Source organism: Patella vulgata, chromosome 3 (assembly GCF_932274485.2).
Source record: "Patella vulgata chromosome 3, xgPatVulg1.2, whole genome shotgun sequence".
Classification (NCBI taxonomy): Eukaryota; Metazoa; Mollusca; class Gastropoda; family Patellidae; genus Patella; species Patella vulgata.
In genome coordinates, this window is record NC_065881.2 from 263,814 (window position 1) to 281,455 (window position 17,642).

A 17,642-nucleotide genomic window follows, 5' to 3' on the forward strand; every position below is an offset into this window, starting at 1 on the left:
TCATATTTTACTTCTTTATTTACAATCCTTTTGTGTCTTGTGCAGGTCGGAGGGCCTGTCAAGGACATTGTCTTGGGGGGCCGAGAAGCTTCTCCCAGGTTTTCTAGCATGGTTTCCCCTTGTCATTAGTGCAGGAAACCACATCTGGGTAGAAAGCGTTGAAGTGATCAAGGGCCATAACTCTGTTATACATTATATTATGTTTTATTCTAAGTACTATTGGTTACAGGAGGTACGTTGCTATGTTGTGAATCGTGTCCAGCAGCCTACCATCCAGATTGTTTAAAGATGACGTTTCCCGAGGGTAGTTGGTATTGTTCAGATTGTTCCAGTGGTAAAAAACCCTTATATGGAGATTTAATCTGGATTAAAATCGGCAGTTACAGGTAATTATGGATAGTTGGTTTCAAGAATGCTTTTAAGCCAATAAAGTGTCACTTGATACAGGCATTATTTACGAATAGACATCCAGCATTAACTTTGCTGTCTTACAAACTGTTACTATGGTGAAATCACGGGTCTCTAAACCGGACCAGACAATCTGTTACCATTGTGAGATCATAGGTTTCTAAACCTGACCAGACAATCTGTTACCATGGTAAGATCCGAGGTCTCTAAACCTGACCCGACAATCTGTTACCATCGTGAGCTCAGAGGTCTCTAAACCTGACCAGACAATCTGTTACCATGGTGAGCTCAGAGGTCTCTAAACCTGACCAGACAATCTGTTACCATGGTGAGATCCGAGTTCCCTAAACCTGCCCAGAAAAGCAGAACATAAAGCCCCATTTCATTTCTACATTTTTTATGTGTTTTAGATGGTGACCAGGAGAGGTTTATCATCTTGGATGTAATGATTGATATATTATGTATATTTATTTATGTTTTAGATGGTGGCCAGGAGAGGTATGTCATCCCCGTAATGTTCCCTTAAATATACAGGAAAAACCACATCAAGTAGGGGAATTCCCTGTTAGATTCTTTGGATCACATGACTTTTATTGGACACATCAAGGGAGGTAAGAAAATATTTCGATAAAAATAATAATCAAAGATTCTATCAGTTTATGTAAAGATAAACATGATAATCATGGACTCTATCGGTTTATGTAAAGAATTATCTGACAAATACTTGATTTAAATTCCAGTCCGGTAAAAAAAGGGTTGGTATAGTGGAATAAAAAGTTCCTCAGCTACAATAGTATTTTATTGTTTTTTAAGGGTTTTCCTGTTTCAAGAAGGTGACAAGGGAAGTCGGGATACGGCAGCTGCTAAAGGTCTCGCTAAAATATTCGGACGAGGTAAATAATTTAAGTTTGTTTTTGTTTGTGAAAAGAAGCCTTGTTGGCTCAGTGGGTGAAGTGCTGGGTCAGTAACTAGGAGGTGCAGAGTTCGATCCAAGGGTTAGAGTTAGGGTTGGTTGAGAAAGTTGTTTCTTGTTAGCATAGGATGGAAAGCAGAGTTCACACATTGGTTGATTCCTAGGGTGGGTTGAGGCGTTGCTCTCCAGGCAGGATTTCCATTGTAATACATGTCTGTCTCCATTAGCCTAATTGGTGGGGAAAAAAAATAGGATTTTATTTTATATCAGAAAATTCTCCTGTGGAAAGACTATTTAATATATTACGTCTATTAATGATCAAGCCACAGTGGCTCAGTGAGTAAGACATCAGATCGCTAACCTGAAGGTTCAGTGTTCGATCCTAGAGTACGGCGGCTTTATTAGCCCACTTGGAGTTGTAAATTAAAACCCATTTCATTTCATTTCTGATTTTAAAACTTGTGTATAATTAGTTAATTATGATATTAATTTTTATTATAATTTAGGTGTTGTCGAAGCAACAGAAGCGTTTAAAATCTGGCAGGCGGCGAAAGAAAACAAAGAACAGTTAGAGAAGGAAAATAACGCCAAGAAACCTGCACCATATAAATTTGTCAAGGTAACAGTTATTTAATATTTGAATCAATGGTTATATCATTGATGTTTAACCCAGGTAACATTGATGTTTAACCCAGGTAACATTGATGTTTAACCCAGGTAACATTTGATGTTTAACCCAGGTAACATTTGAATCAATGGTTATATCATTGATGTTTAACCCAGGTAATATTTGGACACTAGAGGTTTGTGGAGGTAGAAACTCGCCCAGTTTGTGGAGGTAGAGACTCGGCCAGTTTGTGGAGGTAGAGACTCGGCCAGTTTGTGGAGACTAGAGACTCGACCAGTTTGTGGAGGTAGAGACTCGGCCAGTTTGTGTATCTGGAATCTCAGCCAGTTTGTTGAGGTAGAGACTCGGCCAGTTTGTGGAGACTAGAGACTCGACCAGTTTGTGGAGGTAGAGACTCGGCCAGTTTGTGGAGGTAGAGACTCGGCCAGTTTGTGTATCTGGAATCTCAGCCAGTTTGTTGAGGTAGAAACTCAACCAGTTTGTGGAGACTAGAGACACGACCAGTTTGTGGAGACTGATGACTATTTTCTGATATTGTCTGATTTCTCTGCCCCTGTTAAAGACCCTGGGTGGGTCTAAGTTCATCATTGTGATGTTATACTCTATATAACATGTAAGTCTAACAATGTTCTAACTTCTATTGATTACTGGTCAATCCTGTCTATAATTGATTATTGGTCAATCCTGTCTATAATTGATAACTGGTCAATCCCGTCTATAATGAATATTTTACATATATATAATGTTTTAATTTGTGTTGATTAACAGTTGATCTTCATCTTTCCTTCTAAAATGAATAATTTGTTGATTTTCAGATCAACGTTACTATTAGAAATGTTCAGATCAATAATTGATAATTATATTGATTTTCAGACCAACGTTCCTATTGGAAATGTTCAGATCAATAAAGCTGATTTATCAGAGATACCGAGATGTGAATGTCGATCGGATCAGGAGAATCCGTGCAGTTCCGACTCAGATTGTTTAAACCGGATGTTGATGTATGAATGTCATCCCCTTGCCTGTCCGGCAGCTGAGAAATGTCAGAATCAGAGATTCCAGAAGAGAGAATATCCTGTATCGGAACCCTTAAAAACACCAAGTAGAGGCTGGGGGTTATATACTAAAGTTGATGTTAAAAAGGTAAGGGCTGTTCTCTTTATATTTTTACGGTCAGTTTGTAAAAGTGTCGGTGATTTATATTTTTAGGGCCAATTTGTAAATGAATATGTCGGTGATTTATATTTTTAGGGTCAGTTTGTAAATGAATATGTGGGCGATTTAGTTGATGAAGATGAATGTAGAAGAAGAATAAAACAAGCCCATGAAGATAACATCACAAACTTTTATATGTTAACACTCGATAAAAACAGGTATTAATAACTTTTATATGGGAGAAGGGCACCTGCTTGTGACAGCAACATCCCTCAAGGATGTGGGTGGCAGAATGGTTTGACACTCGCATTTGTCATTCAGTTCAGTAGCATGGTATTGATTACCTGCTTACACATTAAGGGGTGTTGTATTGCCGTTTGGTTAGCATGTGCACGCTGTATCACAAGGTCTGTCATTGAGTCAACTGGCGTGGTATCGATTCCAAGGTTTTACGTGACAAGGAGTAGGGTAGCATGTCCAACCTTGTGGGTTTTCTCCGGGTCATCCTGTTTCCTCCCACTGCTAAAGACCTCCTACGCGCAAGCGAATTATTGAAATAAAATTGAACCATATGTTAGTCCTAAAATGATCTGGCGTGTGTCAAGTGGACTTTAAGCCCAATCTCTCTATGCGTTGTGTGCATAGTTCATGATGAATATTTATAGAATTATAGATTCTGTGTATAATGAATATGTCATGTATATTTATAGAATTATAGATGTTGTGTATAATGAATATTTCGTGTATATTTATAGAATTATAGATGTTGTGTATAATGAATATGTCGTGTATATTTATAGAGTTATAGATGTGTATAATGAATATGTCATGTTTATTTATAGAATTATAGATGTTGTGTATAATGAATATATCATGTATATTTATAGAATTATAGATGTTGTGTATAATGAATATGTCGTGTATCTTTATAGAGTTATAGATGCTGTGTATAATGAATATGTCGTGTATCTTTATAGAGTTATAGATGTTGTGTATAATGAATATGTCATGTTTATTTATAGAGTTATAGATGCTGGTCCCAAGGGTAATTTATCAAGGTTTATGAACCACTGTTGTCAACCTAACTGTGAAACACAGAAATGGATGGTAAATGGCGATGTACGAGTTGGACTGTTTGCACTGAATGACATTCCATCAGGTATGATAACTTTAATGCCTTTATGGCACCCAATATTCCTGGACCCCTCACCTATTGTAGTAATAAATTGATCCCTTTATGCCACCCAATATTCCAGGAACTGCAACCTGTTGTAGCAATAAATTGATCCCTTTAGTTTGGCGTGTATTAAATTGTGTATTAATACGTGGAAAATTTGATATTTTTGAAAAATGCGAATAAGACAGGCCTATTTCAGGTCTTTCTTTTGGCTTCAAATCTATAAATTAGACATTTATTCACATGACAAGCCTATAATCAACTCAGTTGGCCAATATTTAAATGGATTGATACACTGTTGCCATTTAATGATTTAATTTCAAAATGGATTGAAACCCAGTCATTTATTGATTTAATTTCAAAATGGAGGAGCGAGGTCAAGTTTGTAATAATAAGTATCGTTGCAACGATAATAAACAATCTACCCAAGTTGGATATAAATTAGGTTGTGATTTTGAATGGATTATAAGACAATCACCATTTGATAAAATAACGTAAAACTGAATAATCAAGACTCTTTATCGTAGCAGTGGTACTGGACAATCAAGACTATATTGTGAAATCTTCAAACCCTTATAACTTCCAGTAGAATAAAGTAATTTAACTAAAATATTCGTTGTATTGATTTTGCATTATGTATTTTTGAACTATTATAGCTATTTATCTAAATCTTATATAATCAATTAGAAATGAGTCTATATTTATAATTGTATTGTATTTTTACTTCCCAGGATCAGAATTAACGTTTAACTATAATTTAGAATGTCTGGGTAATGAGAAGACAATCTGTGCGTGTGGATCCGATAATTGTAGTGGTTTCCTAGGTGTCAGACCAAAGGTAGGACTTTTATTTCAAAACATTATCTGTACTCAAAACTTGTATGTAATGTGGCAGCCATGTTGGTTCAGTGAGGAGCCATGTTAACTGACAGGCATGGTCTCCCTTCGTTATCAGTATTACAGTAACATCGGAGAATCCTTGGCAGTTAGAATCCTACAAATTTCCCTTATACATTACACGTCCTTTGGAAGTATGAAATTAGTCCTTGTGACTATTTTTTCCGCTCATAAATCGTGAATATTTTTCTCATGCGATAATATAGATATTCTGAACAGAAAATATTCGGCGGGAATATAAAAAAAAATCGGCGGATTACCATCCTTCATGTCAATAAATTCCTGGAGAGTCCAAAAAAACTCTCTTGAAATTAGAAAAAGGGAAAATTAGACTATTGAAGCAAGAGATATCCAGGAGAGCGAGAGAGGTCACGCACCTTTTACGTGAAGGCCTGGTATTACTGTTTGCAAAAAATAAGCAATTTACGGCGGATAATAGTCGGCGGAAATATAAAATATTTGGTTGATTGCAGTCTACAGTAATACAAAACAGTCAGAATAATTCAGTCCATATTGTCACAGCTTTATTAGAAATAAACAAATATTTAATGGAACAATATCACGAGTATAGTCTACCCCGAAATTCATACGTCCTTAATACCTTTCGTAAATTACTTTGTGAAATTGAACTAAAGTCTACCAATTTATCCATAATGTTCAATTTATTCCTAATTTGAATCGGTATTTAAATCGTGAATCGTATCACAAAACACATACGCATAGCTGTTTTTGATGTTAACGGTTAAGCAGACAATGAAACCATGTTTCGTGAATGTTCGAGTGATCTTCTATCGTGGTTCGAGTAGTCTTCTTATCTTTGTCCGTATAGTCTTCTATCTTTGTCCGAGTGGTCTTGTAATGTTGGCCAGAAGTTGTCTTTTAACTTGGTCTGAATGGTCTTCTATCTGTAGCACACTGAATGTATACTTGTTTGGTGCACATTTCATTTCTTATTGCACGTTGGTACCAATTTCCATTATAGTTGGAGCCATGATGTCTAAGTGGGTAAGACGTTGGCTTACTTTCTTGGAGGTCGTGTGTTAAATCCCTGCATTGGCCGAGAAAGTTCATCATGATTTTCCGACATGGTTTCCCCCATGTCAGTGTTGCAGTCTAATTGTTCAGATGGTACGAAAAACTGAGGTCCAGTGTATACATTGGCATGTGCATAAAAGATCCCTTGGCAGTTGGAATTTGATATAAGAGTAGGCCATAGTGCCGCTGCCCGGGCACAATTTCCCTCATAGCACACTGTATGCCCGTCTTCATTAGCCCAGTTGGAGCAGAACAGTAGGATGTTAAACCCCATTTCATTTTCATTCCATCATAGTACACTAAATGGTATATGCCCATCTTTATTAACTCTGTTGGAGCAGAACAGTAGATTGTTAAACATCCATTTCATATTCTATGTTGTAGTCGGCAGCAGCGATGGCCAACGCCAAGAAACTTAAAGATAAAGATGGTAGTAAGAAGAAGAAGAAGAAAAAGAAATTAGATATCAAGAAAGAACATGACGATGATTGTTTTCGTTGCGGGGAAGGAGGAGAGTTGGTCATGTGTGATCATTCTAGTTGTCCTAAAGTTTATCATCTACAGTGTCTAAATCTGACAAAACCTCCAACTGGTATGTATTCATTCCTCGTCTCGGGGTGGAGCCGCCGTGGCTTAATGTCTAAATCTGACAAAACTTCCAATCGGTATGTATTCCTCGTCTCAGGCAGGAGCTGCCGTAGGTCAAGGAAACTCTACTCTGTTTTCCACCAGTCTGGTTGCTACATGTTCTACAGGACAAATGGTTTTGTCATTGGGATGAAACGAGTGATTTAGAGGCTGGCTTACAAACCTGGATGCCAATGTTTGATCCATGTATTAGGCTGTCAAATTTTCCGGTTGTGCTGAAGGGGAGAGGGTCTGGCAGTGTTGTTTGTCAGTTGAGCTGAAGGGGAGAGGGTCTGGTAGTGTTGTTTCTCCTTGTCAGTTGAGCTGAAGGGGAGAGGGTCTGGTAGTGTTGTTTCTCCTTGTCAGTTGAGCTGAAGGGGAGAGGGTCTGGTAGTGTTGTTTCTCCTTGTCAGTTGAGCTGAAGGGGAGAGAGTCTGGTAGTGTTGTTTCTCCTTGTCAGTCGTGCTGAAGGGGAGGGTCTTTCAAGGAACAGATTCTGGTCATTCCGATGTATAAACCCTTGATACATGGAATCAAATAAGGAGAAAAAGTTGCTGTTTGGGCGCTGCATGGTTTATATCTGTCTTCAATAGCCCTATTAGCGCAGAATAGTAGGACCGGTACGTTAAACCCCATTGTTTTCATTTATAAAGGTGGTGGACTTTAAAGGACAATATTGGTGTCAGTCATTATAAAATATGTGATAGAGCTCGTTAAATACATCCCAAATATAATTTTAACACAGAGATCATTGCTACGATAGCTGTGTAACAAGCACGTAAAGAAACGGGAAGTGACGTCAAACATGAGTTGTACTTCTATATAACAGACTGAAGTAACGAGCGGTAACAGACAAACGATCGAATTTCATTTCACTGATAATTCCGTTGAAGATGAAAGTTGTTATATGAGACGATGAGAGGATATCTGACAATTCAAAAAAAGAATTGGCTGTCAGTAGATAAAAGATAACAAACAAATTAGAAAACGGCCGTGCATTATCATGTTTTTATTAAGAACAGAATGAATAAAAATGGGGGAATGCACAGGATTTTTCTACTTTTTCTCGTATCCCATATCTAGTGACAGCCAATTCTATTTTTGAATTGAGAGATACTCTCTCACCATCACATATAATAACTTAACTTCAACGGAATTATCAGTGAAATGAAATTTGATCGTTTGTCTCTTACCGCTCGTTACTTCAGTCTGTTATATAGAAGGACGACTCATGTTTGGCGTCACTTCCCGTTTCTTCACGTACTTGTTACACGTCTCCTGTAGCAATGATCTCTGTGTTAAAATTATATTTGGAATGTATTTAACCAGTTCTATCACATAATTTATTCATGACTGACACCAATATTGTCCTTTAAAATTTATGATAGCATGCCTTGAAATTAAAACTTGAAATTTCTATTTTTTCAGGCAAATGGCTATGCCCGTGGCACCATTGTGACAATTGTGGAAAATCAGCCGTTAAATTGTGTTGTAAATGTCCCAATTCGTACTGTAATAAACATATCGTAGGAAATATATTCGATGTCGAGGGTACTCTATATTGCTCTGATCACAAGGACGTTTTATCATCATTTTCACCTTCAAAAATTAAAACACCTCCCAAAAAGTTGAAAGAAGAGACGGGCAGTGGGGTATCTAGTGGGGCATCGACGCCGTCGTCAACACAAAATGAGGATTCTAAGGATTCAGAGGAAATGAAAGACCAAAATGGTATTGAGTTGGACACAAATACAAGCGATATCAATTTTAAAACTGTGAAAAAAATTCTAACTTCTGGTTTACCGAATAATTTACCGGAATCGGCGCCACAAACAAAACCGGCAGCAAGTGTAGTACCGACCACCAACGCTCTGTTTCCTCAAAGTTCTGAAATTCCGGTCGCAAATAAATCTCTACCTCCGCAACGATTGGACAATAAACAGGGCAATCGTACGATGCCAATGAAGCCTGTTGCGAAGATTGAACCAGTACCGAATCGACAGCGTGGTCGTCCGTGTAAAACAAAGGCTAAAATGATCGCTAACATGAAACAAGGGGCTGCTCGGTTGTCGATGGAGAAGTCGAAAACAACTCAACCAAATCTGGCCGTTGATGAGCTGAAAGTAGCGCCGATGTTTGATTCATCTGACGAAGGAGAAACAGATCTAGTTATAGATATACCACAGTTTTAGATATCACATCATTTATAGGCCATAACATTTTATATTTTTCTTCTCTTCCACATTTGAGTTTTATTTCAACAATTTCAACAAGTTATAAGTAAACTACATTTCATAAAGTTATAAGTAAACTACATTTCATAAAGTTATGAAGTGCCAGCTGTAATGTCTGAATTTTAGGCATCTGAAGATAATTTATCTTAAAATTATTTGTACGAATATATAAAACAAGGAGGTCCATACAGAAAATCATCTGAATTTATCTGTTAAATGGTTGTTTTAGATTTATTTTGGAATTTTTGTTTATTAAAGAAATTATTTAAGTTATTGGTAATCTTTAAGGTAACGTTTGTTTAATTCACAAACTTTTCTATTCTGAAACATTTAGATCTAGTAACATGAAACATTTAGATCTAGTAACATGAAACATTTAGATCTAGTAACATGAAACATTTAGATCTAGTAACATGAAACTTTTAGATCTAGTAACATGAAACTTTTAGATCCTATTAAAACTAAAATTAAAGATGCATACTGACGTTGTCAAGGTGTTGTGACTTATTGTTGCTATGGGGATCTGTTAAGAGAACAAATATTCGGAAAATGAATCATTTGTATATAAAACATAAAACCATCATTGTTATTAATTTCATCAAATTTATAAATTAACAATCATTCGTTTTATATTAATATTAAGCTTGTGTCCGGTTCCTCAAACAGCTAAAGAACTGTTACGTGCAAGCAAATTATTGAAATAAAATTAAACCATGTTAGTCCCGAAATGACCTAGTTAGTGTTGAGTGGACGTTAAATCCATTTCTCTCTCTATCCCTAGAAAGTAAAAAAATTTAAACGCCAGATGTATAAAGACATTTAAATATGGTGTTGACCAGATAAAAATGGTGTTTATCAGATAAAATTGTAGACGACATCAAACGATAGTAATGTTACAAGAATTTAAAGTTTTCTCTTTGAAATGTTATTTTTTAAATTTTGAAATGTAAAAATGTATAATAATAATAATATTCATGTGTTTGTAATTAACTAGTAATTGTGTCACATTTTGTCGATTTGTTGAATTCCTGCTAATGAAGTAATAATTTTATGCATTTAAACTTTTCTGAATATGGATGTACATTTTGTAAATATTTCACATTAAATGGGAGAATCAACGCTTGCAGGTTTATTTTTTTCATTAGCAAATGTTTTCTTCTTTTATTTTTTTCATTAAAATATTTCTGTTGAAAGGTAACAAGACATCCATTTTTACATCTGATTTTTGTGGCATTTAATCGAAAACATTTACGATGTAATTCTGTTTTTAACAAATAATTCACGTCAGTATTTTGGTGGGGATGTTCGTTGAAGAGAATAGATTTGAATAAAACTAATATTTGTTGACAAGTAAAAGTGGGTCTCGCAATGAAACCAGGATATCTTTGATCATGATTTTTTGACAATGAATGTGAGATCCTCTAAAAACCAATCAGATCAAAATACAGATCCTATTTCGTTTTTTAACAGTTCAAAGTTTCGTTTTACTTCTCTTCACAACACAAGGATCAGGAAGAGTTGTTATATAACAAGCGTTCTGGTTGATGTGAGGAATTAGCCAATGAAATGGTCTGTTCCGGCGAGTTCTTGGCTTGCTGTGCACGGAACTGTGGGTAAACCACTAGAAATGTCAACGCTGATTGATTAATCAATGTCTGACGTCATACGGTCAAAAGCCGCTCTTATGACCCCTGACGTGACCTCCCGCAACAACTGGTCAGATCTTCATGTAGTAGAGGCTGACGAAAGTATAAAAATATGAATCGAAATTTTAATCAGATTTGTCTAAAAACGAAAGTAAATATTGGTTAAACTTGTAAGTTAAACATCAGTGAATAAATCATGGGCCGGGTATCGTGTATATGTAATAAATCAAGTATTGTGTATGTGCCAACATATTAGATTAGAATTGTGATGTCAGAAATCAAAATCTGTCAATCAATGCCCAATTGTTCAAGGAACAATTATGTCGACCGTACGTGAAGTAGTTGAGTCATAAGCTTTATTCAATGATCATCGCCCACAAGAAACACAAAATCAATATCTTGTGCCACAGTTCTTGGTCTAAAAATTATTTTCATATTTGTTAGAATGTTATTTTATAAAAATAATGGTAAACAAATTTCTATTAAATTTGTTGATTTCGGTAAAAAGGTTAGATCAAGTAATTAGGTAATTTAACTATTGAAATGATCGATCAGTTAGTCTGTAAATCAATGTAGGTTATTATCACGGATGTAGTTTTCATTAATTCCTCGAACAGATGTAAAAAATTAGAAAATATTCTCCCTTGTTTTATAAATAAACGACCATCATAAACATGAGACCTCAAGATAAGTTTCAGTGTAAAAACAAGTATTTTATTGAAAAATTTTGATTAGTTTTTTTTTCCAAATGTTGTCGAATGTTAATATTTTAGTAAAATACCTATTATGTGTAAATGAGTTAAAAATATTTTCCCCAAGCACCTGTTTTGAAATGATCACTTGAGTAATTATATAAAATAAAATTATGGGATATTTTAGGCCTATTTTAAACATGAATGTCGTCATGGTAACATTATATATTAATTGTAAATAAATGAAGAATAATTTGTAGTTTAAACAGTGTGTTGTATTTTCTACTAAATAAACAATATTTACAGTCTTATACAGTTATTCCTCAGTGGTGCAGGGTGGAGTGATGTCCCCTTGTCAGTGGTGTAGGATGGATTGATGTCCCCTTTGTCAGTGGTGCAGGATGGATTGATGACCCCTTTGTCAGTGGTGCAGGGTGGAGTGATGTCCCCCTTGTCAGTGGTACAGGGCGGAGTGATGTCCCCTTGTCAGTGGTGTGTACAAATTGGCGTGCACGTAAAAGAACCCTTGACAGTAGGAATTCAAAATAAAGAGTAAACTTGTTGCCACTGTCCAGGCAATAACTTAACTAAAAGCGTTGAGTTTATTCATAGCACACGGTATGGTGTAGACTCGTCATTATTGAAGATGGAGGGTCTGTATAGTAACAACCTCCAGTCATTGGTACAAGATGGAGGGTCTGTATAGTAACAACCTCCAGTCATTGGTACAAGATGGAGGGTCTGTATAGTAACAACCTCCAGTCATTGGTACAAGATGGAGGGTCTGTATAGTAACAACCTCTAGTCATTGGTACAAGATGGAGGGTCTGTATAGTAACAACCTCTAGTCATTCAGATGGAACAAAAAACAGAAATCCCATGTACATGTTAACATATAAATGAACCCTTGGCAGTTAGAATAGGAAGAGTAAGCGGAAGCTGTCCCAGCCAAAATTTCCTGATAGCACACTGCGTGGAGTAGGCCCATCCTGATAGCACACTGCGTGGAGTAGACCAGTCCTGATAGCACACTGCGTGGAGTAGACCAGTCCTGATAGCACACCGCGTGGAGTAGGCCCGTCCTGATAGCACACTGCATGAAGTAGGCCCGTCCTGATAGCACACTGCATGGAGTAGGCCCGTCCTGATAGCACACTGCATGGAGTAGGCCCGTCTTCATTACATCAGTTGTTATAGAAAAGTAGGATATTAAAAAAAACATTTCATTTCAAACATCTCAGTTAAAATTCACATCCATTAAGCTTTACACACATGTTGAGTCCCTCCCTGGACAATTAACTAAAACATCAGAAAATTTTAATTGTTTTTTTTCTGGATGAATACAAACATGACGAGAAATGATTATTTAAACATAGTATATTCCTAATGATTATTATTAAGGTTAAATTAGTTCTGCGTCCATATTTACTGTGAAGAGTCTGCACAAGTTCTACTCTGACTGGTGCTAATAAAGACAGGAATACGTCATACAGTGTGCTATCAGGGAACTTTTGCCCCGACAGCGGTGCGAATTTCAAATGCCAAGGGATCTTTTACGTGCACTGGAAATGTGATCGTATAGTATCGCCGATAAATTAATTTCCAGCCAATTGATTTGTATACACCCATATTTTCATTAGGACGTATATTGTCGTCGCCCCTGTCCAGAATTATGGCCCCTGATTGTACGTAAAAATCACGTTTTTAGCTTGTGCGCGCTCTACAAGGTCACAGTTTTTATCCGTTCAAACATATCACCGTTACACCCTAAAATGGTTGCTCCTCACTAGCAAATAGTGTAAAAGTATGTTTAAATTCAAATGATCTCCGTTCCTGTTGATATTCACGTTAACCGGACCATAACTTCATGGATTATGGCCCCTGATTGTATGAAAAATAACGATGTTAGCTTGTGGACCCTGTAGAGGTCAAAATTATTATCCAATTTTACAAATCTGTTAAATATATCACTGTTACACCCTAATGAGGGTGGAGTTCGAATTCCGTGAAATCGGACCCAAGCTGCCCAACAAAATGGCCGCTCCTTGAACGCAAATAGTGTTAAAGTATGTAATACCAAGGTTGTGGACCCCCTACAGGTCATAAAGGATTTTGATGAAATTTAAAATAAATGTTTATATCCCAAAAATATTGGTTCTTTTTGATGTTCGCGCATATTAGACCATATCTTCCTAGATTATGACCCCCGATTATACGAAAAATCACGTTTTTAGCTTGTGGAACCTCTAGAGGTCACAATTATTATCCAATTTTAATGAAACTTAAAATATATGTTTATATCCCAAAGATCTGGGTTCCTTCAACTCAGGGTCGTAACTAGCTCAGAGCAATGAGGGGTGTGAGAAGTGTTCTCAGAGGGTTCTGTAAAATTGACGGACATATATATCTATTGTTTTTATGGTCGACAATCTTTTCACAGGGAAGGGGGGGGGGCAAAACTTTTTGCAGGGGGGGGATGGGGGCTTTGCGCCCCTACCCCCTATTTACGGGCCTGCTTCAACTCCTTGTTATGACATACACATATCGGACAGTTAACTTCATTGGTTATGGCCCCTGATCGAGTGTCCGAAAAATCACCCTTTTCAATTGTTCTCTGTCCATCTCTTGCAAAATGTGGCCGTATTTTGATGGCAACCACTTGTTGAATTTATTTTGATATCTATTGATTTCTTTTCCCAGAATGATCTGAAATCACGCGTTGTACAGAGTACGATTAAATCTGGTGATGATGAATATGAGTTGGACATATTTAAACTTCATGCTAGCAGTACGACTAAACGAGAGAATATCTGTACAATATGTGAACAAACGGGTCAACTTATCGAGTGTCAGGGAGCATGTCAAGGTCATTTCCACGCCACATGTCTGGCACTGACAGAGAATCCTGACGGAGAATTTAGATGTGGGGAATGTCTTAAAAGTAAGTTTAATAGAATTTAAATGGATCATAGCAGTGTGTGTGTGTGGGGGGGGGGGGATGTGCTGCTCGTACAGATTCTTCTGTATTTTTTTTTTAACTTTAATTTAATAGACATAGGTCTTATAAATACTCTGAGAAGTGGTTTGGGGTATTTGCAAGCTCTTAGATAAAAGGTTTGTGATCATGAAAAGTACATAAATTATATGGATATCTATTCATCTTATTTCTACATCCTAAGAATTTGTTAAAATAAAAGTTCTTAAAAGTTGATATGTTCAAAATTTTGATTTTAATCATCTTCAGCATTCTATCCAGGAGATTGACTGTGAAATCCTGAGAAATTCTATGAAAGCTTCTCCCACTTGTAAATCTAGACAGAGCTTCACCCATAGGTAAATCTAGACAGAGCTTCTCCCATGGGTAAATCTAGACAGAGCTTCACCCATGGGTAAATCTAGACAGAGCTTCTCCCATGGGTAAATCTAGACAGAGCTTCTCCCACGGGTAAATCTAGACAGAGCTTCTCCCATGGGTAAATCTAGACAGAGCTCCTCCCATGGGTAAATCTAGACAGAGCTCCTCCCATAGGTAAATCTAGACAGAGCTCCTCCCATGGGTAAATCCAGACACATTCTGTGAAAGCTTCTAAGATGGGGGAATCCAACATATTCTATGAAACCCTCTATTGTTATATTTTAGGTGAACACACATGTTTCTGTTGTAAAGTAGCTAGTCCAGATACAAGGAAATGTCTTGTATCATCATGTGGTAAATTCTACCATGAAGAATGTTTTAAGAAATATCCTCAGAGTCGTATTGAAGGGAAATCGTATTTCTGTCCCCTACATACCTGTGCAACGTGTGCTGCTGACAACCCAAAAAACCCTAAAGCTACTAAAGGTTGGTTTTATTTCTTTCATTATGACAAGCCACATGATTGTTAGTCCGCAGTGTTGTGATGGGAAATTTTTTACTGCCATTTCTGCCTCTCCCGATATCTGATGTGGCGGATAATAAACCTCATTGTTTTTGATGTGGCGGATAATATACCTCATTGTTTTTGATGTGGTGGGTAATATACCTTATTGTTTTTGATGTGGTGGGTAATATACGTGGGTAATATACCTTATTGTTGGGACAGAATGTTGAGAATTATAATAGAGTAACAAAGAAATGAGTTGACTGGAACATTCTTTGACAAAATTGTTAGTCTGAAAGGTTCTGAATTGTAAACCATTGAAAAGTTCTGGTTTGATGGAATTCTTATCCAGTAGTGACAAGGAATTTTGTCATAATTCAAAGTCCTGATATCTGATGCAGTGGGAAATATACTCAATCTGTTGATGTTATTGTTGTATATTGTAGGTTGATTATTACATTGTGTTGTATATTTTTGGTCGATTATTATGTTGTGTTGTATATTTTAGGTTGATTATTACATTGTGTTGTATATTTTAAGTCGATTATTACGTTGTGTTGTATATTTTAGGTTGATTATTACATTGTGTTGTATATTTTAGGTCGATTATTACGTTGTGTTGTATATTTTAGGTTGATTATTATATTGTGTTGTATATTTTAGGTTGATTATTATATTGTGTTGTATATTTTATGTCAATTATTACGTTGTGTTGTATATTTTAGGTCAATTATTACATTGTGGTGTATATTTTAGGTTGATTATTATATTGTGTTGTATATTTTAGGTTGATTATTATATTGTGTTGTATATTTTAGGTCAATTATTACGTTGTGTTGTATATTTTAGGTCAATTATTACATTGTGGTGTATATTTTAGGTTGATTATTATATTGTGTTGTATATTTTAGGTTGATTATTATATTGTGTTGTATATTTTAGGTCAATTATTACGTTGTGTTGTATATTTTAGGTCGATTATTATATCTTGTTGTATATTTTAGGACGATTATTACGTTGTGTTGTATATTTTAGGTTGATTATTACATTGTGTTGTATATTTTAGGTAAATAATTACATTGTGGTGTATATTTTAGGTTGATTATTATATTGTGTTGTATATTTTAGGTTGATTATTATATTGTGTTGTATATTTTAGGTCAATTATTACGTTGTGTTGTATATTTTAGGTCGATTATTATATCTTGTTGTATATTTTAGGACGATTATTACGTTGTGTTGTATATTTTAGGTGGATTATTATATTGTGTTGTATATTTTAGGTCGATTATTACATTAGGTTGTATATTTTAGGTCGATTATTATATCGTGTTGTATATTTTAGGACGATTATTACGTTGTGTTGTATATTTTAGGTGGATTATTATATTGTGTTGTATATTTTAGGTTGATTATTACGTTGTGTTGTATATTTTAGGTGGATTATTATATTGTGTTGTATATTTTTGGTTGATTATTGTATATTTAAGGTCGATTATTACGTTGTGTACGATGTCCGGTAGCGTATCATGCCGGTGATTATTGTATAGCAGCAGGAAGTATCAATCTAGCTGGTAATTACATCGTGTGTAGTTCTCACTTTCAACCCAATAAAACACATCGTCATCATAGTCACGTCAACGTCAGCTGGTGTTTCCAGTGTAGTAAAGGTCAGTCCAGTCTCATATTTTACTTCTTTATTTACAATCATTTTGTGTCTTGTGCAGGACCAGGGGGGGGGGGACAAGGACAGTGTCTAGTTGTATGGATAGGATGAAAAACTAAGGCCCCATCAACACATTGCTAACAACTAAAACATCCCTTGACAGTTGGTTTAAAGACATCAAAGTATGTTGTTGTGTCGATTTTAAAATTTCCCTAATAGCACACTGCATGGTGTGTATCTGTCTTCATTCGCCCAGTCGGTGCGGAAAAGTAGGACGTTAAATACCATTCAATTCATTTTGTGTCCAGATTAGTAGGGATCTTCTTCTCATAAACATAAACAATGTGTGTATAAAATAGACAAGTTGAATCTGTAGAGTGACTACAAGATTTCTACCAGGTGGGACTAGCACCTCCCTGCTCAAATTATCTTCTTTCCTGGGTAGTTAGGTGTGTACCAGGTGGGACTAGCAGCATACAATGTCTAATCCCTGCTCACCTTCTCTACCAGGTGGGACTAGCACCTCCCTGCTCACATTCTCTCCTTTACTGGGCGGTGGGGTCTGTACCAGGTGTGACTAGCACCATACATGGTCTAACCCCTGCTCACATGGTTTAACATGTGTATTTTAGATCATGGGGTCTGTCATTATGAGGGGGGCTGGGTGGCTGAATGGTATCATAAGGCCTGTCATTGAGTCAACT

General features: G+C 36.2%; 1 protein-coding gene across 3 annotated transcripts in view; it reads left to right on the forward strand.

Annotated features, from left to right (window-relative positions):
• LOC126816835 (histone-lysine N-methyltransferase NSD2) overlaps positions 1-17,642 on the forward strand; it is a 38,303-nt gene that overhangs the window by 12,463 nt on the left and 8,198 nt on the right. Inside the window, exons 11-20 of one of the 3 annotated variants that reach the window (XM_050543594.1) lie at positions 230-386; positions 891-1,019; positions 1,222-1,301; positions 1,828-1,940; positions 2,823-3,092; positions 3,201-3,322; positions 4,127-4,263; positions 5,013-5,119; positions 6,598-6,805; positions 8,269-11,723. In XM_050543594.1, coding sequence (XP_050399551.1) covers positions 230-386; positions 891-1,019; positions 1,222-1,301; positions 1,828-1,940; positions 2,823-3,092; positions 3,201-3,322; positions 4,127-4,263; positions 5,013-5,119; positions 6,598-6,805; positions 8,269-9,032 — 2,087 coding nt within the window. In that variant the 3' untranslated portion in view covers positions 9,033-11,723. Of the gene's footprint in view, positions 1-229; positions 387-890; positions 1,020-1,221; positions 1,302-1,827; positions 1,941-2,822; positions 3,093-3,200; positions 3,323-4,126; positions 4,264-5,012; positions 5,120-6,597; positions 6,806-8,268; positions 11,724-14,112; positions 14,354-15,052; positions 15,254-16,762; positions 16,943-17,642 lie in introns of those variants that run through there. The other 2 variants (XM_056100029.1, XM_056100028.1) reach the window with 2 other exon arrangements.